The following is a 21,025-nucleotide window of genomic DNA, read 5'->3' as shown; positions in this document are numbered from 1 at the left end:
ATCAATCGTAAGTATTTTCAAATCTGCAAAGGAGGATGACACCTGCTTCTACTAACTCAGAGGAAGTGTGAGGTTTACAAACAGAAAACTCTAGACCAAGTCTTCTGCTTTTTCATCATCACACCCACTGTAGTATGAGTCTGAATGCTCTCACAACTGGAGGAAGTGTGTGTCCCCTGTGACCTAGTGGAAGAAAGCCTTCTTTGAGATTTTGCCTCTGAGCACAGCCAGCACCTCTAATACTTGTTCAGATGGAAGTCGAACACTCCCTGAAGAGCACCAGAAAATGAGTGTGCTCCGTTCTATTTTGCAAAATGAGAACAACGTTCTTTACACCATCTATGAATAAATTACTCCTTTGTGGCCAGACAAATTACGGTTTCCTTAATCATCCCTGAAAGCCACAACCAGGGGTGGGTTAGGCTCTGCTTCATGCGGTGAGCACAGGGTATGGACTCTTTAAAACCCAGGGAGACTCTTTGGGCTTCCTTCTATCAACTTTGGGCATCCTGGTTAAGAGTGTGGGCTCTGAACGGACTCTACCTGAATTTTATTCCAGCCCCATCACTTGACTGTCTGTGGGACTTCAGGCAAATTGCTCAAATCCTCTGTAAAATGAGGCTATTAATGGCACCGCCCTGGTACGAATGCAGTGAGCATAGAGAGGGTGAGGTGTCCCGAGCAGATCCGAGCATGCGAGAGGTGCTCAGTAAACGTCAGCTCTTACTCCCTTGACTTCTATTTGTGCGAAGGGAAGTCATGCCAGTGCTTATTATAAAGTCATGTTGTGTAAGGAGATAGTCTCTGTGGTTATTAAATCTATCATTGTCTCTGGAGGTGGTGGATAAAGCATTATCTTCATGCAATTTCTGATCAGTGCAGCGCAGTCAGATTGGGAGAGAGTGCCTGTTCCATTCACCCGAGAGCAGTTTTCACATCACTGACCCCATTTGCTTCCCGTGGCTCTCATGTCCCTTACGTGATTCCTTATTGTGCACAGCGTCCAACAAAGACCCTGGAGAAAAGGCAGGAAGTGGGTATGAAGGAGGTCCCTGAAAATCAAGTGCAGGGATGAAAACAGTGAAGAGCACGCCAGATATAATGAATGTTTTCAGTAAAGCCACTGCCACTACAGTGGAATGTTTTTGTGAGCGTTGTGAGTCCATTTACTGCATATAGTCTTGCTAGGTTTGAAAAAAACAAGAGAGAAAAAGAGGAGAAAAAGAGAAAAGGCAATTCTGAATGTTGGTATCTCCCGCAAATTCTGTTGCAAGCACCTTTTAAATACATGAAGAATCAGTAAGGAATGCTATGATTCAGGTCTTTAAAGGCTATAAAATAATAACTTTGTAAATACTCACAAAAGGAAGAATTGTTACAAATGAGTACCAGTATTTTCCCAAATGATAAGTGTTTATGTTCATTGAACTTACCTACCGCGTCTCTTAATTGAAATTCTAAATTTAAACTTGCAATATAAACTTCCTATTCTTATGTTCATGATCACCCCTTCCCCTCAGTATTTGTTCATTATGCTAAAATTCTTTAATTAGGTTTACGTTACAGCTCACGGAAGGGCCATGCATTTACTGCTGTTCCCAAACTGTTCCAAGGAGCCCCAGGGCCACAGAGCAAACTCAGAGGGACTCCTCAGAATCAAAGAGTTTTGTACTGTTGTTAGTTTTTTGTTACTTGCTTTTATTGAGGTATAATTGACTTACAATGTTGTATTAGTTTCTGGTGTACAGCAGAGTGATTTAGTTATACATACATATTCTTTTTCATATTCTTTCTCATTATAGATTATTACAAGATATTGGACATAGTTCCCTGTGCTGTACAGTAGGTCCTTGTTGTTTATCTATTTTATATACAGTAGTGTGTATTTGCTAATCTCAAACTCCTAATTTATCCCTCTTCCACCTTCCCCTTTGGTAACCATGTTTGTTTTCTAGGTAAGTCTCTTTCTGTTTTGTAAATAAGTTGATTTGTATTACTTTTTTTAGATTCCACATATAAGTGATCTCATATGATAGTTGTCTTTGTGTGACTTACTTCACTTAGTATGATCATCTCCAAGTCCATCCAAGTTGCTACAAATGGCATTATTTCATTCTTTTTTATGACTGAGTAAAATTCTATTGTGTGTGTGTATATATGTGTGTGTATGTGTGTGTGTGTGTGTGTGTGTATACATATATATACATGTATATATACACAATGGAAATAATGCTATTATGAACATTGGGGTGCATGTATCTTTTCGAATTAGAGTTTTCATCTTTTCTGTATGAAACTATGAAAATCCCAGGAGTGGGATTGCTGGATCATACGGTAACTCTATTTTTAGGTTTTTAAAGAACCTTCCATACTGTCCTCCACAGTGGCTGTACCAGTTTACATTCCCACCAACAGTGTAGGAGGGTTCCCTTTTCTCCACAGCCTCTCCAGCATGTATTATTTGTAGACTTTTGATGATGGTCATTCTGACTGTTGTGAGATGATGATACCTCATTGTAGTTTTGATTTGCATTTCTCTAATAATTAGCAATATTGAGCATCTTTTCATATGCCTGTTGGCCATCTGTATGTCTTCTTTGAAGAAATGACTGTTTAGGTCTTCTGCCTATTTTTTGATTGGACTGTTTATTTTTGTTTTTTTTTTTTTTTACTTTTTGTTATTGAGTTGTATGCGCTGTTGGTGTATTTTGGAAATTAAGTCCTTGTTGTTCACATCATGTGCAAATGTTTTCTCCCGGTCTGTAGGTTGTCTTTTCTTTTTGTTTATGGTTTCCTTTGCTGTGCAAAAGCTTTTACGTTTGATTAGGTCCCATTTGTTTATTTTTGCTTTTATTTCTTTTGCCTTGGGAGACCCACCTAAGAAAACATTATTACAGTTTATGTCAGAGACTGGTTTGCCTATGTTCTCTTCTAAGAGTTTTATGGTGTCATGTCTTATATTTTAGTCTTTAAGCCATTTGGAGTTTATTTTTGTGTATGGTGTGAGAGAGTGTTCTAACTTCATTGATTTACATGTGGCTGTCTAGCTTTCCAACACGACTTGCTGAAGAGACTGTCTTTTCTCCATTGTATATTTTTGCCTCCTTTGTCGAAGATTAATTGACTGTAGGTGAATGGATTTATTTCTGGGCTCTCTGTTCTGTTCCATTGATTTATATGTCTGTTTTTGGGCCAATACCACACTGTTTGATTACTGTAACTTTGTGGTGGTGTCTGAAGTCTGGGAGGATTATGCCTCCAGCTTCCTTCTTTTTCCTCAAGATTGCTTTAGCAATTCTGGGTCTTTTATCATTCAATATAAATTTTATAATTATTTGTTCTAGTTTTGTGAAAAATGTCCTGGATAATTTGAGGGAAATTTAAGTTTTTGAGGGAAACACAATGTCTGTCGGGCACCAAGTAAAGCATGAGCTTGAGTTAGTTCAGTTTCAAAATTCAGTTGTGCCACACCAGATGATGTCATAACTTGGCAGACCTGGATTTTCAGAGGTTTCTCTCAAAAACAAGTTTCATGTGAACATTGACATAAGAGGAACTGGAGAGGGCAACGTCTGATGCCAAGGTTTGAGAAGTTGTATGTGGTGCAGAAGGAGCTAGCTTGTCAGGACAGAGACAACTCTTAAGTTGTTTGGACCTGACTTCTTAACAAATGGAACAGTCGGGCATCTTTTGGCCCAGGGGCACCGTGTGAATAACTTATAGACACAAAGGGCCCTGTGACCCAGGAAGTCTGAACCTCTGAAATTATATAAAGTCAAGCTCTGCCCATTTATTGTGTTCAGTCACTTCTCACAAAGAAAAAAATACTCATTTTAAAAAAAATAAGTTTATACAATTAAATATGAAATTATTTTTTTCAAGATCCAAATTATTTATTTCCTTGTGACTTTAGTTCACTGCTAAATTTAAAATAATGCTTTTCTAGTAAATAAAGAAATAGTTAATTAAGAAAACATAATAGTTAATGAATGAAAAAGGTAAAAGAAATATCGTATGTCTTTATTTGTTGCATAAAGAAAACTCCATCTGCCACTTTCTCATTTTTCCTGTATTCAAAACTAGTCCATCAGTCCTGTCCACATATCTACCTCGTTTTAAATTATAAAGTCTATAGCAGTGGTAAGAGACAGTATCTTTAAACTCACTGCAAACTTTTCAATTAATTTTCAAATTGATCACAGCCATTCTACTGAGAGTTAGGTGGACGCAGAGGTAATAAAGCCTAGTCTAAGATTCATCAATGTGTAGCAGCTAAAGGAATTAAAGGTAATGAACACTTGTATCTTGAAAGAGATACCTTCTTTTTTTTTTTTTTTTTCACTATGGCAGTTTAAAAAAGAAGGTTTAATGAATTCTGTTACACACATATGGAAGCTTCCAGTATGATGGTGTACAGCTGGCCAGTCCCTACCCCTCTCACCCATCATCCACAGGAACTACTAATAAATAACCAGTGTTGGTTATTTTATTCAAAGTGAAAGGTGGATATATCCTCCATATTTTATATTTAGGAACATCCAGAAATGGAGGTAAATTAACAGTTTTGTTGCAAAAATATTGGGAAATATGATCAAAGAAAATATCTCTGGATGGGATTCCTAGGCACCTCATGTCTAGTTATGAGAAATAATTGTGAACGACCCCTTGGACATTATAGTTCTTTTTTTCCCTCGTATTAGGAATTTGCCCAGAATATCCACAGCCTCTTTAGAATTCCTTTAAGGGAAAAGTGAAACAATAGGCCCAGATAGGTGTGTTTTTGACATTGGCGCTGGTAACCACAGACCTAAATAAATGGTGATTTGGAGGGCTTTTTTTCCGTATCATAGAGATAAACAACAACACCCAAAAGCTTTCCTCCCGTTTCTAATGCATTTGAGGTAACAATACCAACTACTGCAAAATGCTAAGAGATGTGTTACCTGAAGTCATTCATCAGCAGTTACAGTCAGGTGTCAGACTTGCTGTCTATAAGATTTCAAAATAACCAGTCAACGATACGAAAAAAGAGTTGGAGTGTAGCTTCATGGAGACGGAGCAACTGATTTTTCCTCTTTTCTTTCCTTGTGTTTTCTCTTGTAGTTTTGGTATCATGTTGACAGGGCTTAAGAACAGCATTTTAACCCCCAGAATGACACCTCTGCAGAGCCAGCCAGTGTCAAGGGAACGTTTGTCATTGACACCTTCCCTTCCCTTTCTGTGACCCCCTTGGATCTGGGGAGCCCATGCCTTGTGGCCAAGAAAAGGAAGAGCTGGCCAGGCATCCACAGAGAAGTCTTGGTGTTCTTCTGTGTATAAACAATTTCACAGAATATCAGCATCGCATGAGGCCACTCTGACAGTGATGGTTCAAGACAAAATCAAGAATGCCCCCCCGTAGTCCTGTCTGAACACAGACAAAACATGAGCAGTGCCATGTTGAAACTGATGAAAACAGCCCTCTATCCTAATTTGAATGACTGCTGTTTCTTCACCAGTCATGGCTTGAGCCTTGCTCTGCTCTTTCCTCCTTCTGGATAAGAATCTTTAAGATACTCAGTCACAGAACTTCCCCCTCATCCTGACAGCAGCCAATCCAGGGCAAAGTTCTGCTCCCTTGAATCTGCCCAAAGCACCAAGCCCAAACCCTGTAAGTGCCCCACAGTCTCGTGGTGTAGGTTGTTTCTTGGGAACAATACGCTCAGTCTTGTTCAGCCACAGGTGTGTGTGCTCCTGGTGGTCTCGGCTGGATGGCATCAGCCTGCTAACAACTTGCTTTTTGAAGTTTACTCTTCCTGTATACCACCACCTTTTACCACATGAGCCCAGGTGCATCAGGAAGTTATCCACAGAGCCATGAGAATGAGTGTTCTCTTCCTTCTTAGAAGGAAGTATGCTTTTTCTACTAGATAATTCTGCTCCCATGTTATTGACCACTACAGTCCAGAGGCAGAAACCAGTGTTTGGAACTGGAGGCCGAGTGCACTGCAGAGCAGACTGATGGATGGGTTATCTTGGCTGTGAGTAAGCTTCAAACCTTGACAGCTGGCCACCAGGTTCTACGCATGGACTTACTTGTGACTTGGGTCCAGTCACTGAACTGTCTGACCTGAATTTCCCACTATCCACCATGAGCACACAAAATGCTGGCTAAGGCCCCTTCCCATTCTGAAATGGAAAGAAATTCAAATAGAATGCATATGTAGTTCTGAAAATTATAAGCCATTATTATGAGTTTTCATGGTGGTATAGTGATTTATTAATGTTAGTAATGACTATTTCTGCCATTGTTTAGATTGATTTGAATCCAGCACCATCCAGAAGAAAAGAGGGCACCTGGAGGGGCTTTAACTGCAGCTTTTGCATTGATGAATAATGTCTCTTACTCAGTGTATGATCATTACTTATTCATAGTCTGTCTTCCCTACTGAACTCTAAGTGATGTGTAGTCAGGATTCAATATTCATATCCCCAGGACCTAGAACTTTTCCTGATTCGTTAAAAGCCCTATCAAATACTTCTAGAAGGAGACAAGGCATAGATGCCATTTTCAAATAATTTGTTACCTGATTTTAAAGAATATCTTGGAACAACTTTCTCACTTCGTACCTCTTCTAGACCAAATCTTGTTAGAATCCTATTAAAGTTTTATTTAAAGGAAGTATCTCTGTTCAATGTTATCTGCAATAAACTGAGTTGTCATCCTTTGAAGAACTAAAATAAGGTGACAGAGGTGAAATTGTATGTGTGAAGCATGCTTCAGATATTTGCAGGACTAAAATCAATGTGGTAAAGTCATTGCTATGGCCAAGACTGGACTCTGGTTAGCAGTCAGCCCTCAAACATGTGCTCACAGCTTGCGTTGTAAAGGCACCACAGCAGGTGCCATGGGATAGGTTCTTACTTTCAGAAACATGGAGCCTCCCATGGAATCTTAAAAGATGGTGTGCTTGCATTTAGAACACATCTCTCAATATAATTATAACTTCTGTCAGAAGTCGAGACGTTTTCATGAACAGAATCATTAAAAGCACTATTTTAACAGAGAATTGTCAGATGATACGGTTACCTAATTTATGTGTGCTTCATTTATGATTTATATACAGTATATTTCTAGTCCATTATTTAATATTATTTAGTATTAAGCTACCTTTAGTCCACACACACGTGTATATAGTATAATAAAACCCTTTAAAGATGGTCAAGGCCTTTGTGGCTTTTTCCTCAAATTCTTGGTCTAATCCTGAGGCAAAATTGTGATTGTCTTCTGACACTGACAAGGTAAAAACTTGCCTAAACACACTTGAATCATGTGCTCCTACCCCAGATCTCGGTCATCACATCCCTTTCCTCTTGTTGCCACTGAAGGTTCAGAGGTCCAGGTGATTTTCCCAAGCATCATGGATTGTTAATTTGAAAACGGGTATACAGTCATACAATATAAACATTTTCCATAAAGTCATTATGGCTCACAAGGATAAGTTTTGGATACTAATTTGTCATTTTTTCCCATGCTATCATCACTAAGCACATCCTATTAGAATTTCCAAGGCAACTAAATGCTTCTATATGAAATTAATTTTTCCTCGGGGAGCATATTTTTATTGAAAAAGTCTAGTTGCATTCATGAATAAATAAATAGTATTTTAAACTTAATTGTTACTGAATAGGTATTGCAGTAAAATGGATAGTATTCTTGGTAATCGAGTGGACTTCTAGAAGTCTTCAACAGAAGCAGAAAATCACTGGTACTTAAAATGCATGTGATGAAAACTGATAAATAATAGCATAAATTTTGGTTGATCATTTTACATTATTTTCAGCTCTCAACTCGTAATAAATTGATTTCTGAGAAAAAGCCCATCGCCCTGCTAAGATTTATTTAAGGCACCAGTACCCACAAGAGTTCAGAAATCATTTTCTCATTATTTTACTCTTTGTCTCTCTCCATTTAAGCAGCCAGTAGAAAACTTGCTAGTTGAAATTGCCCCTTCTTAGTCTGAAGTAATAGATGCCAGTCCCCAAAAGGGGTCCTAGCCTGACCAGTCCACCCCACTGGCTGCGGGCTGGGGCTGAGAGGTGGAGTCGGGCGTCGCCAGTTAACGGGGAGCAGCGAGTGGGAGTCCGGGGGGCTTGCGGGAGGGGTTCCCTGGGCGTCTGTTTCCCTCACACACTCCACATGCAGCCCATCGGGAACCGCTAAGGCTCTGCCTTCGCAGAGCACCCAGACTCCCTCCACTTCTCCGCACCTTCTGCCGAGCCACCATCCCCCTCACCAGGATCCCTGCAGGAGCCACCTGATCCATCCTCCGCCTCCATTCTGCCCCCTAGAGTCTGTTTTCAACACTGCAGCCAGAGGGCTGCCCTGGGTAAACCCGGCTTCACCGAGGTGTAATTATTATACAGTGAGTGCACCGTTTTGGCCTGCAGTTTGAGTGTTGACAGATGGGTACATCCATGTAACCACTGACAAAGTGGTCCTTTAGAAATGTGAACCAGATCATGACACTCAGGTGGCTCCTGTGTCTATCAGAGCAGAAGCCAGTGGCCTGCCAAGGCTGACAAAGGCCATGTGATCTGGGCCTGTTGCCTCTCTCGGCAACTCCCCAGGGCTCACTCCTTCACTGGCCCTCTCCCCTCTGTTCTGACTCTCCAGGCACACTCCTGCCTTGGAGTCCTGTCCGTCTTCTCCCTTCCTGGGGCACTCGTTCCACCCGGCACCACCTGTAGGTCTCTGCCCCAGGTCGCCTTCTCAGGGAGGTCGTCCACAGCCACTGTCTTTGCAAGAACAAACCCCACCCACACCGCACACACACATACACACGTTTCCCACGTCTACTCTGCTTTATTTTTCCCACCACATTTGTATCACTTTTCAGTGGCTCCCTTTACAGAGTACCACCAACTGGGTGGCTTAAAACAACAGAAATACTCTTAAGAGTTCAGGAGATCAGAAGTCCCAACTCACAGTGTTGGCAGGGTCAGTCCCTTCTAGGGACTCTGAAGGAGAAACCGTGCCACGCCTTCATCCTCCTCTCACAGTTGCAGGCAATCCTGGGCATCCCTTGGCTTGTGGCCACTTCACTCCAATCTCTGCCTCCACCTTTACATCACCTTTCTCTCTCTGTCTGTGTGTGTCCTTCTGTGTCTCTTATGAAGACACTGTCATCAGATGTAGGTCCCATCCTAATCCAATGAGATCCCATCTTGATCATTCATTACATCTGCAAGGAACCTATTTCACATAAGGTTATATTCTCAAGTTTCATTTGTGGGGGACACTGTTCAACCCTATACACACTTACCACTCTCTGGCAAATAATATATTTTGCTCTTTCAATAATTAATTGCCAGTTATGTAGAATAGATAAAGAAGATTATACTGTGTAGCACAGGGAAGTGTGTGCAAGATCTTGTGGTCGCTCACAGCGAAACAAAACGTGACAATGAATATATGTATGTTCATGTGTAACTGAAAAATTGTGCTCTACACTGGAAATTGACACAACATTGTAAAATGACTATAACTCAATAAAAAAAAGTTCAAAAAATTTAATTGCCAATCATCACTAGATGGTTCCCCAAGGACAGGGACTGTCGCTGGATTCAACACTGCATCTCCAGTGGCTTGACACGCAGTGGCCACTCGGTGAACATTGACTGGCGGAGTGAGTAGCTCATGGCTGAATATGGTGAGAAGTGATGGCCGCTGGCTCTGCTGAAGCTGAGGGGAAGCTGCAGTTCCAAACAGATAAACAGGAGGTGATTTGGAAGTCAGAATAAATTAGCAGAGGCATCCACCGGATAATCAGAAGTCAGGGAGGGCTCCCAGAGACATGAATTGGAGGTGGTCACTCTTAAGATGCTCCAAACAGCTCCTCTAAGGATATAGAATGTCCTTAAATCACCCCAATGGGGTAGTCTCTTCTGGACTTAAAAGGACCGTATCCTGAAGTCAGATGGGCACCTGCATTCATTTCCTGTGGCTGATGGACAAATTCACACAAAGTTGATGACTTAAACAATGCATGTTTATTCTGTTACAGTTCTGAAGGCCAGAAGTCTGAAGTCAGGTGTCCTGGGCCATAATCAAGGTGTCAGTGGTGTCACTGAAACTTGAGTCTGGCTGCTTGCCGCTCGAAAGCCAGTGCAAGGAGAGGCATGTGTTGGTAGAAAGGAAAGTTTGCTTTACTGTGGGGTCCAGGGGGCGGACTTGTGCCCAGAGGCCAGGCCCCCACTGACAGTCAGTGAGCAAGAGCTTCTGACAGGGAGTTTCAGGGTCGTGCACGTGGAGGGAGGGGCTACGAGCAGAACAGCACAGTCGGCCCTGACGGTCGTCTTGGAATTGATCATGCGTCATCTTGCTGTTCTAAGTACAGTTCTTCTTCAGCTCCAGGGTCAGTTTCCTCCCAGATCCTTGAGGCCAGTTCCCTGAATTGTGGCAGCTTTGGTCATGGCCTTGGTCTGGTCATCATGTTGTTTAACTTCTTCCACCTGGTGGGGGTTGCAGTGTCTACAAAACAGCTCGAAGGACATGGCTCAGAATATTGTAACTAGCCCTGGAGGAGGAACTAAAGGTCCTCGACTTTGTTTAAAGAAAAAGCTATTATTATTTTGCTTGACTACTTCCCTTTGTGTCTGTACTTTCTTGTTTCTCGGATTAAACGTATTCTTTGACTACGGGTTTTCCACTGACAAGAGGCAGGTGGAGGACACGAGGGGGCGTGTCTGTCCTGGGAAGGCCCCACAGGGTCCTGCTCCGTTTCAGTAGGACCGTGCTGCTTCTAGAGGTTCTGGGGGAAAGCCCTTTTCTTGCCCTTTCCAGCTTCTGCTGCTGCAGGCCTGCATTCCTTGGCTCACGGCCCCTCCTCCGTCCTCAGAAGCAGCAGCACAGCATCTTACATCAGTGGTCTGTTACCTTTTTATTCTCTGTGAAGTTCGTTTTGCCACATAAGGTAACGTTCATGGGTTCCAGGCATGAGGACCTGGACATCTTCGGGGCGTTATTTAGTTCACCACCATATCCTAACCAGAGACCAGCCACAAATACTGAGACAGATGTAGAGAGTCAGATTCTTCCCTCCTGTTGTCCCCACGCACGAATTGGGGGACTCGGTCCTTCCACTTGTCAGGAGCGGCTCCTTCTCTCCTCTAGTAATTCCTCTCCGATAGCGGGCTGTTTGTAGAGAAAACGTCACATTGGAAACAAATGAAGTAATTATGTTGACCTTGCGCTCATAACATTTGAATTTTCCTTTTCTGTGCTGGGTTTTTCATTTCTGCTCCGTCATGTCATCCTACATGATGTGTCTGTGTGAGTTGCTTCAATATTTCATGCAAAGAGAGGGTGTAATTACTCGTACAGATTTTATATCATATGATATCACTCAAATGTGGGGGGACAAAGGAAAAGAAAAGGACACTAATGAACTCATCTACAAAACAGAAACAGATTCTCAGACTTAGTAAACAATTTTATGGTTACCAGGGGAATAGGGGTGAGAAGGGATAAATTTGGGAGTTTGAGATTTGCAAATGTTAACCACTACATATAAAAATAGATAAAAGCCAGATTTCTTCTGTACAGCACAGGGAACTATATTCAATAGCTTGTAATAACCTTTAATGAAAAAGAATATGAAAATTAATATGTGTATGTATGTATGTGTGTGTGTATATGTGTATATATGTATATGCATGATTGGGACAATGCGCTGTGCACCAGAAACTGACACATTGTAACCGACTATACTTCAATTTAAAAATATAGATTTACATGTATATACACACAGATTTTAGATAAGAAGCAGATCACTGATAATAGGGAAGAACTGGGTGGTCCCAGTGTCCAGCTGCCCTTGAACTGAGTGTGTCCACAGGGAGCCGTGCAGCTGTTCCATTCCGAGACAGGTCAAGAAACGGTGGCTGAGTGAGTTAATGCTCTGTTGCATTACCTTTCTCAAACGTGAAGCCTGGAGAGAGCCATTTCTTTCTAAAAACCATAACATGCAAGCTTGCTTTCTAGGCGGTCATCATTCCAGTGCTACTGTTTATATGAAAGCAAAGATATGTTTTTTAAACATGATTAACCCTATAGGGCAGCTTTTTGTTTTGGCGACAGACTATTCAGGGATGAGACTTAAGACATTACTACTTCCATATGTTTATCATTGGATAAGTTTTCACTGTTCAACAAGAATAAAAATATCTCCATTTTGTAAAATAAAAAAAAAATTCCATCTAACTTGTTCTTGTGATCAGTGTCTGTCACCGTCTAACCCTGTCATCCCAACAAGGCCAAATAGAAACCAAAACAGCTCACCTTATGGCTCTGGATGGAAAAGTTCAAGCCACTATGGTCTTTAAAACTTCTAGTCAGAGTTCAGAAGACGATAAATGACTGAGATGTCCATACAGCCACGAATGGGGTTTATTGTGTTCGCAATCAAAGTGAGCTCTGTCCCCCTGACACGAAGCTTTGCTGAAAAATCACAGTTTGAATTCCTGAAGCCCCTGGTTGTCCTGGGGCTCTTCTCAGTGCCGGAGTAAACTTGATGAAAATGTTGTGACGGTACATCCACTCTCTGGTTTTCAGTGCCAGCATAACATAGTAACAAATTTCAAACTGTTCGCTATTTAGCTCCGTGCTAAGTGCCTTGTAATTTTAACAACTCAGATAGTCCTTAGGAGAGTGAGGATTTAGTCACAATATTGTTGGTCTGTGTGACAAGTTTTAATGGAGAAAAGGTTACATTTGCATATTCTCCAGTTCCATTAACATTTCTAAAGTGAAGCCCAGTAAGAAATGAGAGTTATGAGCTGGGCTTCTGTAGAAAATTGTAGATGGATCTTCTTTCTCACCTTCTCTCCTTCTTCCAGCATATAATACCTGGCATTCCTTGAGGGCCTGCACCGGGTGCCCGACATTGCTCGAAGGGGCTCGTATGTATTATGTCTCATCACCCCAACAGTCCTTCCAGGCAGGAATCGTTATCTCAGTGTAACAGATGGGCTCCGTGGACACTGACTCAGAGAACACTTCGCGTGCCAGTGATGGAGATGCAGCAGCGAACAAGACACAGGCAGGAGCCCACGGCAGCAGGGAGAGTTTGTGGTCGAGCAGGATTTGAACCAACTCTGACTGCTTCCAAAGAACTTGCCCATCCTAGCCTCCTGCCTGGGAAGGGGAAGGGGAAAAATCACTTCAAAATGGCACACGGTAATGCCCAGTTTAGACTCCAAATGAAAACAATGTCTCTCCTTACGCTTGTTTTCCTTCACATACGTATAGTGTCCAATTGAATACACGTCAGTAGAAGGTTATTTTTAAAAAATTAAATAGTGTTATATAAATTTAAAATATATATATTCCTTATAGCAGTCTTAGAGTAACAGTTTGTAGTATGTATCTAAGTGTGTGCGTATATATAGTTCTTAATAGTTTGCCAAGCACTTTCATATATGTTATTTTATGGTGTCATTTAAAAATATAATACCATGAAATAGATGGTATTGTATTTGATCCATGGAAACCAAGACCGGCAAGCACTCAGAAACCGTCCTGTATTTATTTATTCTCTGGAAGGGAGAAAGCCAGATGTTCACGTTCCGAACTCTTTCTTAATTATTCTGATGCCAAATCCTGTGCCCACTTTACTACAGTCATCAGGGAGTGAAAGATTTATAACAGGCCTGCTTAACAAAAGTGATCAAAGACAGTACATGGGTAGATCAGGGTGCCTTAACCCTGTCTCCAGTTATATCTGAGAACAGATAATTCTCTGTTGTGGTGGTGGTCCCTGCTTTGTAGGGTGTTGAACAGTATCCTTGGCCTCTGATCACTGGATGCCAATAGCATCTTTCAGTTGTGACAACCAGAAATGTCTTCAGGCATTGTCAAATATCTCCCAGGGACAGTTTTAAACATAGTTATTTTTTAGACATTGTCTAAAAAAATCACTGTTTTAAACATTGCTTCAAGGCAATGATTGCAGCAAGCATCATTGTTGTGTGGTTAAATCTGTCTATGCGAAAGCAGATAGCTGGAGTTTTATTTCTTCTGTACCACTTAAGTTCCTGAACATCTCTAGGTCTACATCACTGGAGACTGTGACGTGAAGAGAAACTCCATAAGGCTAGTTAAAGATCAAAGCATTGAAGCATGTGACCCGGGAAGCTTGGCCGCTGACTCCCAGTTCTTATTCATGCTATTGCTTAAGGTTGTTTTTCTGCAGGCTCTAGAAGCCTGAATCTGTCTAAAGTCCCTGAGATTCTTTGTCATTATACTGATCACAGCCCAGGCCCAGACTTTCTGTGTGTCAGTGAAAGGCCCTTCAGGAGCTCACCCCAACCTTGCTTTCCAGCTTCATCTCCCTGGCCCCTCCCTCCTCCCAGGCAGCCCCTCCCCTTTCCCAGGCAGCACCCGCTTCCCAGACCTTGATCCCAAGGACAGTGGAAACTGGCGAAGGGGTTTAAGCAGGAAAGTGGCTCTATTCGGTTTGCACGTTTGCTTATTTGGATGACTTGCGTAGGAAGAAAGGTGAGGTGAGAGGTGGCCGGCGTGGTCTTCTGGGTAAAAGCAGGAACTAGGTCTGGGAGGAGAGTAGTGGCAGGGAGGGGACTTTTGGCTTCCCAGAGTTCTCATGGGGAAGCTGACAACCAGTGAGGGACGAACTTAGGTTCCTCCCTGACTCATGACTCTTTGGAATGTCCATCATTCTATTGAATTTAGGCTGTGTGTGTGTGTGCCTGGGCACGCATGCTCTCACGTGCACATGTGTGCGTGCATGCATCCGCATGAGCATCCCTGTGTGCAGAGAGTCCCTAAGACTGTTTCTCCAGGGCTCTTGTTCAAAAGATGTTCTTGATATATACCGTATAAGCCTAATAGAACAATTACCATCTGGTTAATAAAATAAGCTAAATGAATTCTTTACTAATCACCTTCCCGTAGCATGGGCTTACCTGTATTCATCTCAGCCATCCAGTGTCTTTAGGTGACACTTCTGATTTTAATTTATAGGTATTCTATAGATTTTGATTTAACTTGAACAAAGAATATAATTTTAGGAGGCTGCTATTATAAGAAAAAGGACTGTGATATCTGAATGTTGCACATTGAGGCGGTTTACAATCATGCAATGAAAGGAAATTAAATTAAAGAGAAAAACGGGCTCCCTATGTTTTCATCCAGAAGTGTTTTCTACTATGATCATCTAGCCAAAAAATATTCAATAGTTTGTCCATTATCAGCAATCACTTAAGTATGTTTTGTAGCAAATGTGTTACTGTACCATATGCCCTTCTGAAAATGTGTGCCTGCCTAAGATTTTATGTAAATTTATTAGATACTTAACATACATTCAAGCGAATGCATTATCTTTCCAATAAAAACTAAGCCAGTGCAGAAGGAATCCTATTCCATATTGCCTTCAGTAGCTGTAAGGAAGCACCAGCATGCTTCAAGGTTTGCTTGACAACCTCTACCAGTTGTGATAAAGAAGAGATAAAGAGAACAGGTTAGAATCTACGGTGAAACTTTTAACCTTTGTCTGCTCCGTCTCTGTCCCATTTTTCATGGCTCCTCTTCTCAGGTGGCAGCACTGGCCTGGCATCAATAGGATGTATGCTTCTGAGTTGTTTTTGCTGGAGTGGAGTGGTTGTTGCTAAGCTGTCTCGTTTCTCTTCCACCCTGTCCTTCGGATAAATAGTGACTTATGTGACTCACGGGGTCAGGTTTTTATCTGTGGTCTCAGAGGTTGCTTTTTTACTTCTTTGTTAAAAATTGGCTCCCTGCTGCAGGAATGGAGTCCATACATCTGACCCTGATAGCTCCGTGCTCTGACAGGTTGAGCTGATTGATTTCATAGAAGAATGCTCATTTGCATAATGGTACAATTGACTTGGTGCTTTAGAGTGGATTTAAGTACCCTATGGCATATTTCTTAAAGTTAAATAAACAACCAGCTTCGTGGAGTAGCTCGGATGTAAACAGGAGGGTACAGGAGAAGAATGTACAATGCATTAAATTTATTAACACTGTTTAAATAAACCTAACTCTTTAAATGTATAATTTTCTTTTATAAAGGCTTCTTGTTACTCTGCTTTCATCCCCAGAGAGTCATTTGGGGAACCTATTTTTAAAGAAGAGACTATGACAATAATAATCATAGTCATAAAAATAATGAAGATGGCATTAACTGCTTTCATGACATTTTAGATTGGACCCATCACGCTAAATTTTCTCTTGTCTGATAATTTAACTAAATGCTATACCTGAATAAGATTGTAGAAATAATACATTGGAAAATAAATGTGAACTTATAAATAATCCACTGAAGCCCCATGAAAAATGTCTGTATTAATAAAAGCTTGCGCCATTTTAAGTTGTTTTTTTCACAATCTTCATAAATATGTAACTTCAGTTGATATATTTAAGATTATGTATGTATACGTGGACATACCTATATTCGTATGTATACACATATGTATGTTTACAAACCATTTACTCAAGGGAATCTTTTCAAATCCTTTTGTAAGTTGGTATGCCTGTCGGAAAACCACAGTAATCACTTGTGAAACATCCCCACTTACATTCTCAAGGACTCCTAAATGAGGTAACCACACATCAAGAGTGTTACAGGATTTCTCTCTCATGTTCTCCCGCCTTCCTTTTGTTCAGAGAATTTGGATGGAGAGACCCGGAACTGCCAGAAGTGATCCAAATGTTGCAACATCAGTTTCCTTCGGTCCAGTCTAATGCGGCGGCCTATTTACAGCACCTCTGCTTTGGAGACAATAAAATTAAAGCCGAGGTAAGTACCACTTGGACTCTCAAATGACTGGTGTCAGAGTCATCATCGCTTAGGTGTCTACAGTGATGTCAAAAGGGGAAAGAAAGGTGAAAATTAAAGTTACAGTATCAAAATTTAGATCCATACTTAGGACTGGAGCAGAGCACTTCTCATCTAATTATTTGGCATGCTTATGCATACATTCTTCTTTTTCATTATTATTTGAATACTGAGAGAATAGAGGATCAAGGATGTATGTTAGTATCAACAGAGACAAGATTATCAGCAGCTCTACTTTTGGTGTGATTTGTCTTTTTCTTCCTAATTCCATCTCTGGAGTCTTCTCTGCTCCTAAATCCCAAAGAAGAACAAAGCATCTTTTGTTGTCTCCTCAGATTGCAGTAAGATTACTACATCAGTATATGGCATCATCTTCCTGGAAAACTCATTGGTCAAATGGGAACTTTAGGCAGTAAACCAGCTTTGTGTTGTAACCAAGCATTCTGAGCCATTTACAAAGGTACCAATGGATATAATACAGATATATGTGTTCCATTAAGGAGGTTATTGTCTGTGTCCATCATGTAAACAATGGTTAACGTGCTCTGTGTTTTTGGAATAGTTTAAAGTGCATAAGTTGTGGTGTGTGATATTTCTGGAAAATCACAGTGGTCAGCATAGCTAACTCTGATTTTCTTAGACAAGGGACAAGCATTTGCATGTGAGCAGCTGAGTAATCAAATTTTTAAAAAAGATTTTATAAGCTATAAAGAGTCATCTCCATAGCATGTAAGCAATTTTGAGGATGAGTCTAAATTAGTTTAAGAGTGGAAAGAAGAGATCTGAAGATATAATTGCAATTTATTATAGATTTTGCTTGCTTGCAGGGGTATGTATACGGCCTAGCAGCTTTTCATCTTTTTTTTTTTTTTTTTTTTCTGTCACTCTTCCACTGGAACTACAAAGGACTTGACCCATGCTTGTTCTTACCAGAAAAGTCTTTGTGGAATGAACACAGGGCACTGATTCTCAACCAGACGTGATTTTGCTTCCCAAGGGACAGTTGACAACATCTGGAGACATCTTTGGTTGTCAGAACTGGAGAAGGCTGTGGTGATGCCATTAGCATCTGGTCGGCAGCAGTCAAGGTGTTACCAATCTCAGATTTGGCTGCTCGCCACTCAAAAAACAATACTCGAGAGGCAGGTGTTGGTAGGAAAGGGAAGTTTGCTTTATTCAGGAGGATGGCAGCCTGGGGAGAAGGCAGACTCATGTTCCAGAACCAACTCGCAACTGCCCATCAGGGGCCAAGAGCCTTTAAAGGGGAGTTTCAGCAGGGTACAGGCAGAGGAGGGTCTCCTGCAGAACAGCACAGCCAGTTGCCAACAAGAATCTTGAAATTATCGGTCACGTGTCATCTTGATTGTCTTAAGTACAGTTCATCTTCAGTTCTGAGGTCAGATTATTCCCGTTTCCTTGAGGCCAGGGCTCAGAATTGTACAAGATGGAGCAGCTTATGTCATGGCTACAGTCTGGTCACCGTGAAGTTAACTTCTTCCACCCAGTGGGGGTTTCAGAGTCTGTAAAACAGCTCAAAGGATATGGCTCAGAATATTATCTCTAGCCCTTGAAGAAGAACTAAAGGCCCTTGACTTTTATTTAATCGTTAAATTATTATTATTTTGTCTTACTTGACTGTTTCCCTTTCTTTCTACAGCTTCTCATTTCTCTGATCAAATTTATAAATTGATCAAATTTATATGTTTTTCTATAGAGAAGAGGTAGGCGGAGAACATGGAGTGTCTGTCCTGGGAAGGCCCCATAGGGTCGGGCTCGGTTACAAGGGACACTGAAAAACGTTCTGTAATGTGCAGGGCAGCCTCCACAACAAAGAATTATCTGGTCTCAAATGTCAGTAATGCCAAGGCTGAGATCAAAGAAGTAATTGTCTATCTAAGATAAATTTAAAATGTCAAAAAGTACTATTAAAATGATCTAAGATTAAATTAAATTTACGTGGCTCCTGTCCCAAATGGCAGTTATCTTAATCATTCTCTGCCTTTAGTCGAAAACAAAACAGCCACTCAAAATGAAGGACAGATTCCTGATTAAGGGAACACATGCCATCACTTTTTGAAGATGACAACTTTGAGGGTTTCTCTAAAGGCCATGAGAGCTTTTCATTCCATTACTGGCTTCAAGTCCATTCAGAGGTGTTATGGTGCCCCGGCAACAGCAGGACGGACCCCAGCCCAAAATTTGGTCCTGATGTCAAGACTGAGGACACTCCCCACGCCCCAGGAGGGTATGGATGGAGAGGCAGGTGAGTCTGCTCTGGGAGTGAGCAGAGTGGCTCCCTCGCAGGACTGCACGTGGCAGAGAGCACAGGACAGAACGGCTCGGGATTTTGCAGTGGTTACGTGCTGCGCCGGGGTCAGCTTCTTCTGTGAGGACAGGGACTCGCGTGGTTTGAACCTCCTCTCCTACTGGTGCCAAAGGAGGAGGCATCTGAGCTCTGTTGTCCACTTGCTCAGATGTGGACAGAGGGGAGAGCTGGAGGGTGAGGCTTAAAAGCTGTCCAAAACCAAACATCAAACAGTGCCGTCGTGTAGTCAGGTGGTGCAGACGTCATGGCCGGGGCAGGTTCAAAGTCACTGGTCTAACTGCCTCTGTCTACGTGATCCGGGACTGGCCTTGAAGCCTCTTCATAGCACATGGCTATGGACTCGTGTGGTCGCATTTGGAGTGTCCCCTGTGGGAGACAAGAGATGGTGTGAGGGAGGGGGACCAGCACACACATCAGGGTCATTGGAGGGGTGCCTCCCATGTGGCTCCCCTGTTCACGCTCTGTGTCTCCTGGAACAAGCTGATTGTGCTTCAGGCCTCTTTTCTAATCTTTAAAACGAGATGCTGATCCGTCCACTGTAGTCTCTGTAGGAACCGGATGGCTTAACGTCTGCACACTGCTAAGTGGTGGTACATTCATTTGTTCGTGTTTTCATTTGATCGGGAACACAGTTAAGACACTTATGTTACTATTTTATCTATGTATATATGTTTATGTCTGTGTGTGTACGTGGAGTCATTTTTAAATTCTGCTGTGGGTGCCCCCAAGGTTGCCTGTATCACCTCTCACTGCTTGGAGATTCTCCCAACAGCTGGTCCTTAGAGCTGAGGCTCGGATGGAAGTTGTCCTTCTGCTCCAGACACTGGCAGGCCCTCATGAGAACGTTTCCCCGGTCCCTGGGAGGCTAGGATGGCGGACGTGGACGGAAAGGGCGCTGTAGGTCACAGCCTGATATCCAGTTGATGGAATGGGATCAGAGTTCGTGAAAGTTAGCCAAAGGAACAGGGCAATGCGAAAGGCCTAAATAAATACAGAGGGAGCCTGGAGGCTCCCTTCCTCTCTCCTGCAGGCACACAGGGAGCGCACACACACACACACCCCGGCGTGTAACCTCCAACAGGCATTTTGCACGGACCCATTCTCTTCTCTCATCCTAGCCCAAGCCCAAGCCATCGGTAACGGCCCTCCCATTGCGACGGATGGCTGTCTGTTGTGTTCTCATATATAGGCATTGATTTCTGTAATTACCTGTTGTCCAAATACTAATCTTGCAGGCTCCAGCCTTTCCAAATTTACTCAGCCTTCTCGTCTTTCTCTTGGGTTTTATTGAATTGATTTAGCCCTTCAGTCCACGATTCATTATTGGTATTGACTTTGCCCACACAATGGATAGGCCATTGAGCAAAAGGCAGAATTAAATCTTCTATATGTGGAGAGTCAGAAATCACGCCTTTCTCATTCCTTATTACAGTGCCTTGTAGTTTTCATATAATGAAGCCAAGAAATTCAGTTTTGTTCAAAATGATGCCGGACCTTATAAGTACAGAGTTGAGAAGGCGCTTCCGTAAGTCAGCAGACGGAAGCCAGGTCCCTAACTTTTGCTCCTGGTCTAGTGAACTTGGATTTGAGCTGGTTCCCTGGTTCCCGCCCAGTAGGGAGGTGGAGCTGAGGGGAGAGGGATGGACGTGGCCAATTCAGCAACCGCCAGGGACTGAGAAGTCTTCAGTCCCCTGGGGGCAGGACATTCAGTTATGAATGCTTTGAGGACCAGCAAGTGTCCAGAGACTGGGATGGGAGGGTATCACGCAAACAAGAGTTCAGAGCCAGACTGAGACGAGATCCGAAGAAAAGCAGCTGAGGGCAAATCAGAGAGGATGGGGGAAGG

General features: G+C 42.2%; 1 protein-coding gene and 1 long non-coding RNA gene across 4 annotated transcripts in view; one reads left to right on the top strand and one right to left on the bottom strand.

Annotated features, from left to right (window-relative positions):
- The window catches only part of CTNND2 (catenin delta 2), an 886,845-nt gene that overhangs the window by 616,238 nt on the left and 249,582 nt on the right, over window positions 1-21,025 (top strand). For all 3 annotated transcript variants that reach the window (XM_032470087.1, XM_032470083.1, XM_032470094.1), the window contains one exon: window positions 16,682-16,814. In XM_032470087.1, coding sequence (XP_032325978.1) covers window positions 16,682-16,814 — 133 coding nt within the window. The remainder of the gene's footprint in view (window positions 1-16,681; window positions 16,815-21,025) is intronic.
- On the bottom strand, window positions 40-20,987 carry LOC116660501. The gene is made up of 3 exons (XR_004316056.1): window positions 20,976-20,987; window positions 14,309-14,311; window positions 40-356 (listed from the first exon to the last, which is right to left on the bottom strand). It is a non-coding gene; the product is annotated as an uncharacterized LOC116660501 (long non-coding RNA).

This window comes from Camelus ferus, chromosome 3 (assembly GCF_009834535.1).
Source record: "Camelus ferus isolate YT-003-E chromosome 3, BCGSAC_Cfer_1.0, whole genome shotgun sequence".
Taxonomy (NCBI): Eukaryota; Metazoa; Chordata; class Mammalia; order Artiodactyla; family Camelidae; genus Camelus; species Camelus ferus.
The sequence above is the reverse complement of the archived record's forward strand: the minus strand, read 5'-3'. Positions and strand labels throughout refer to the sequence as shown.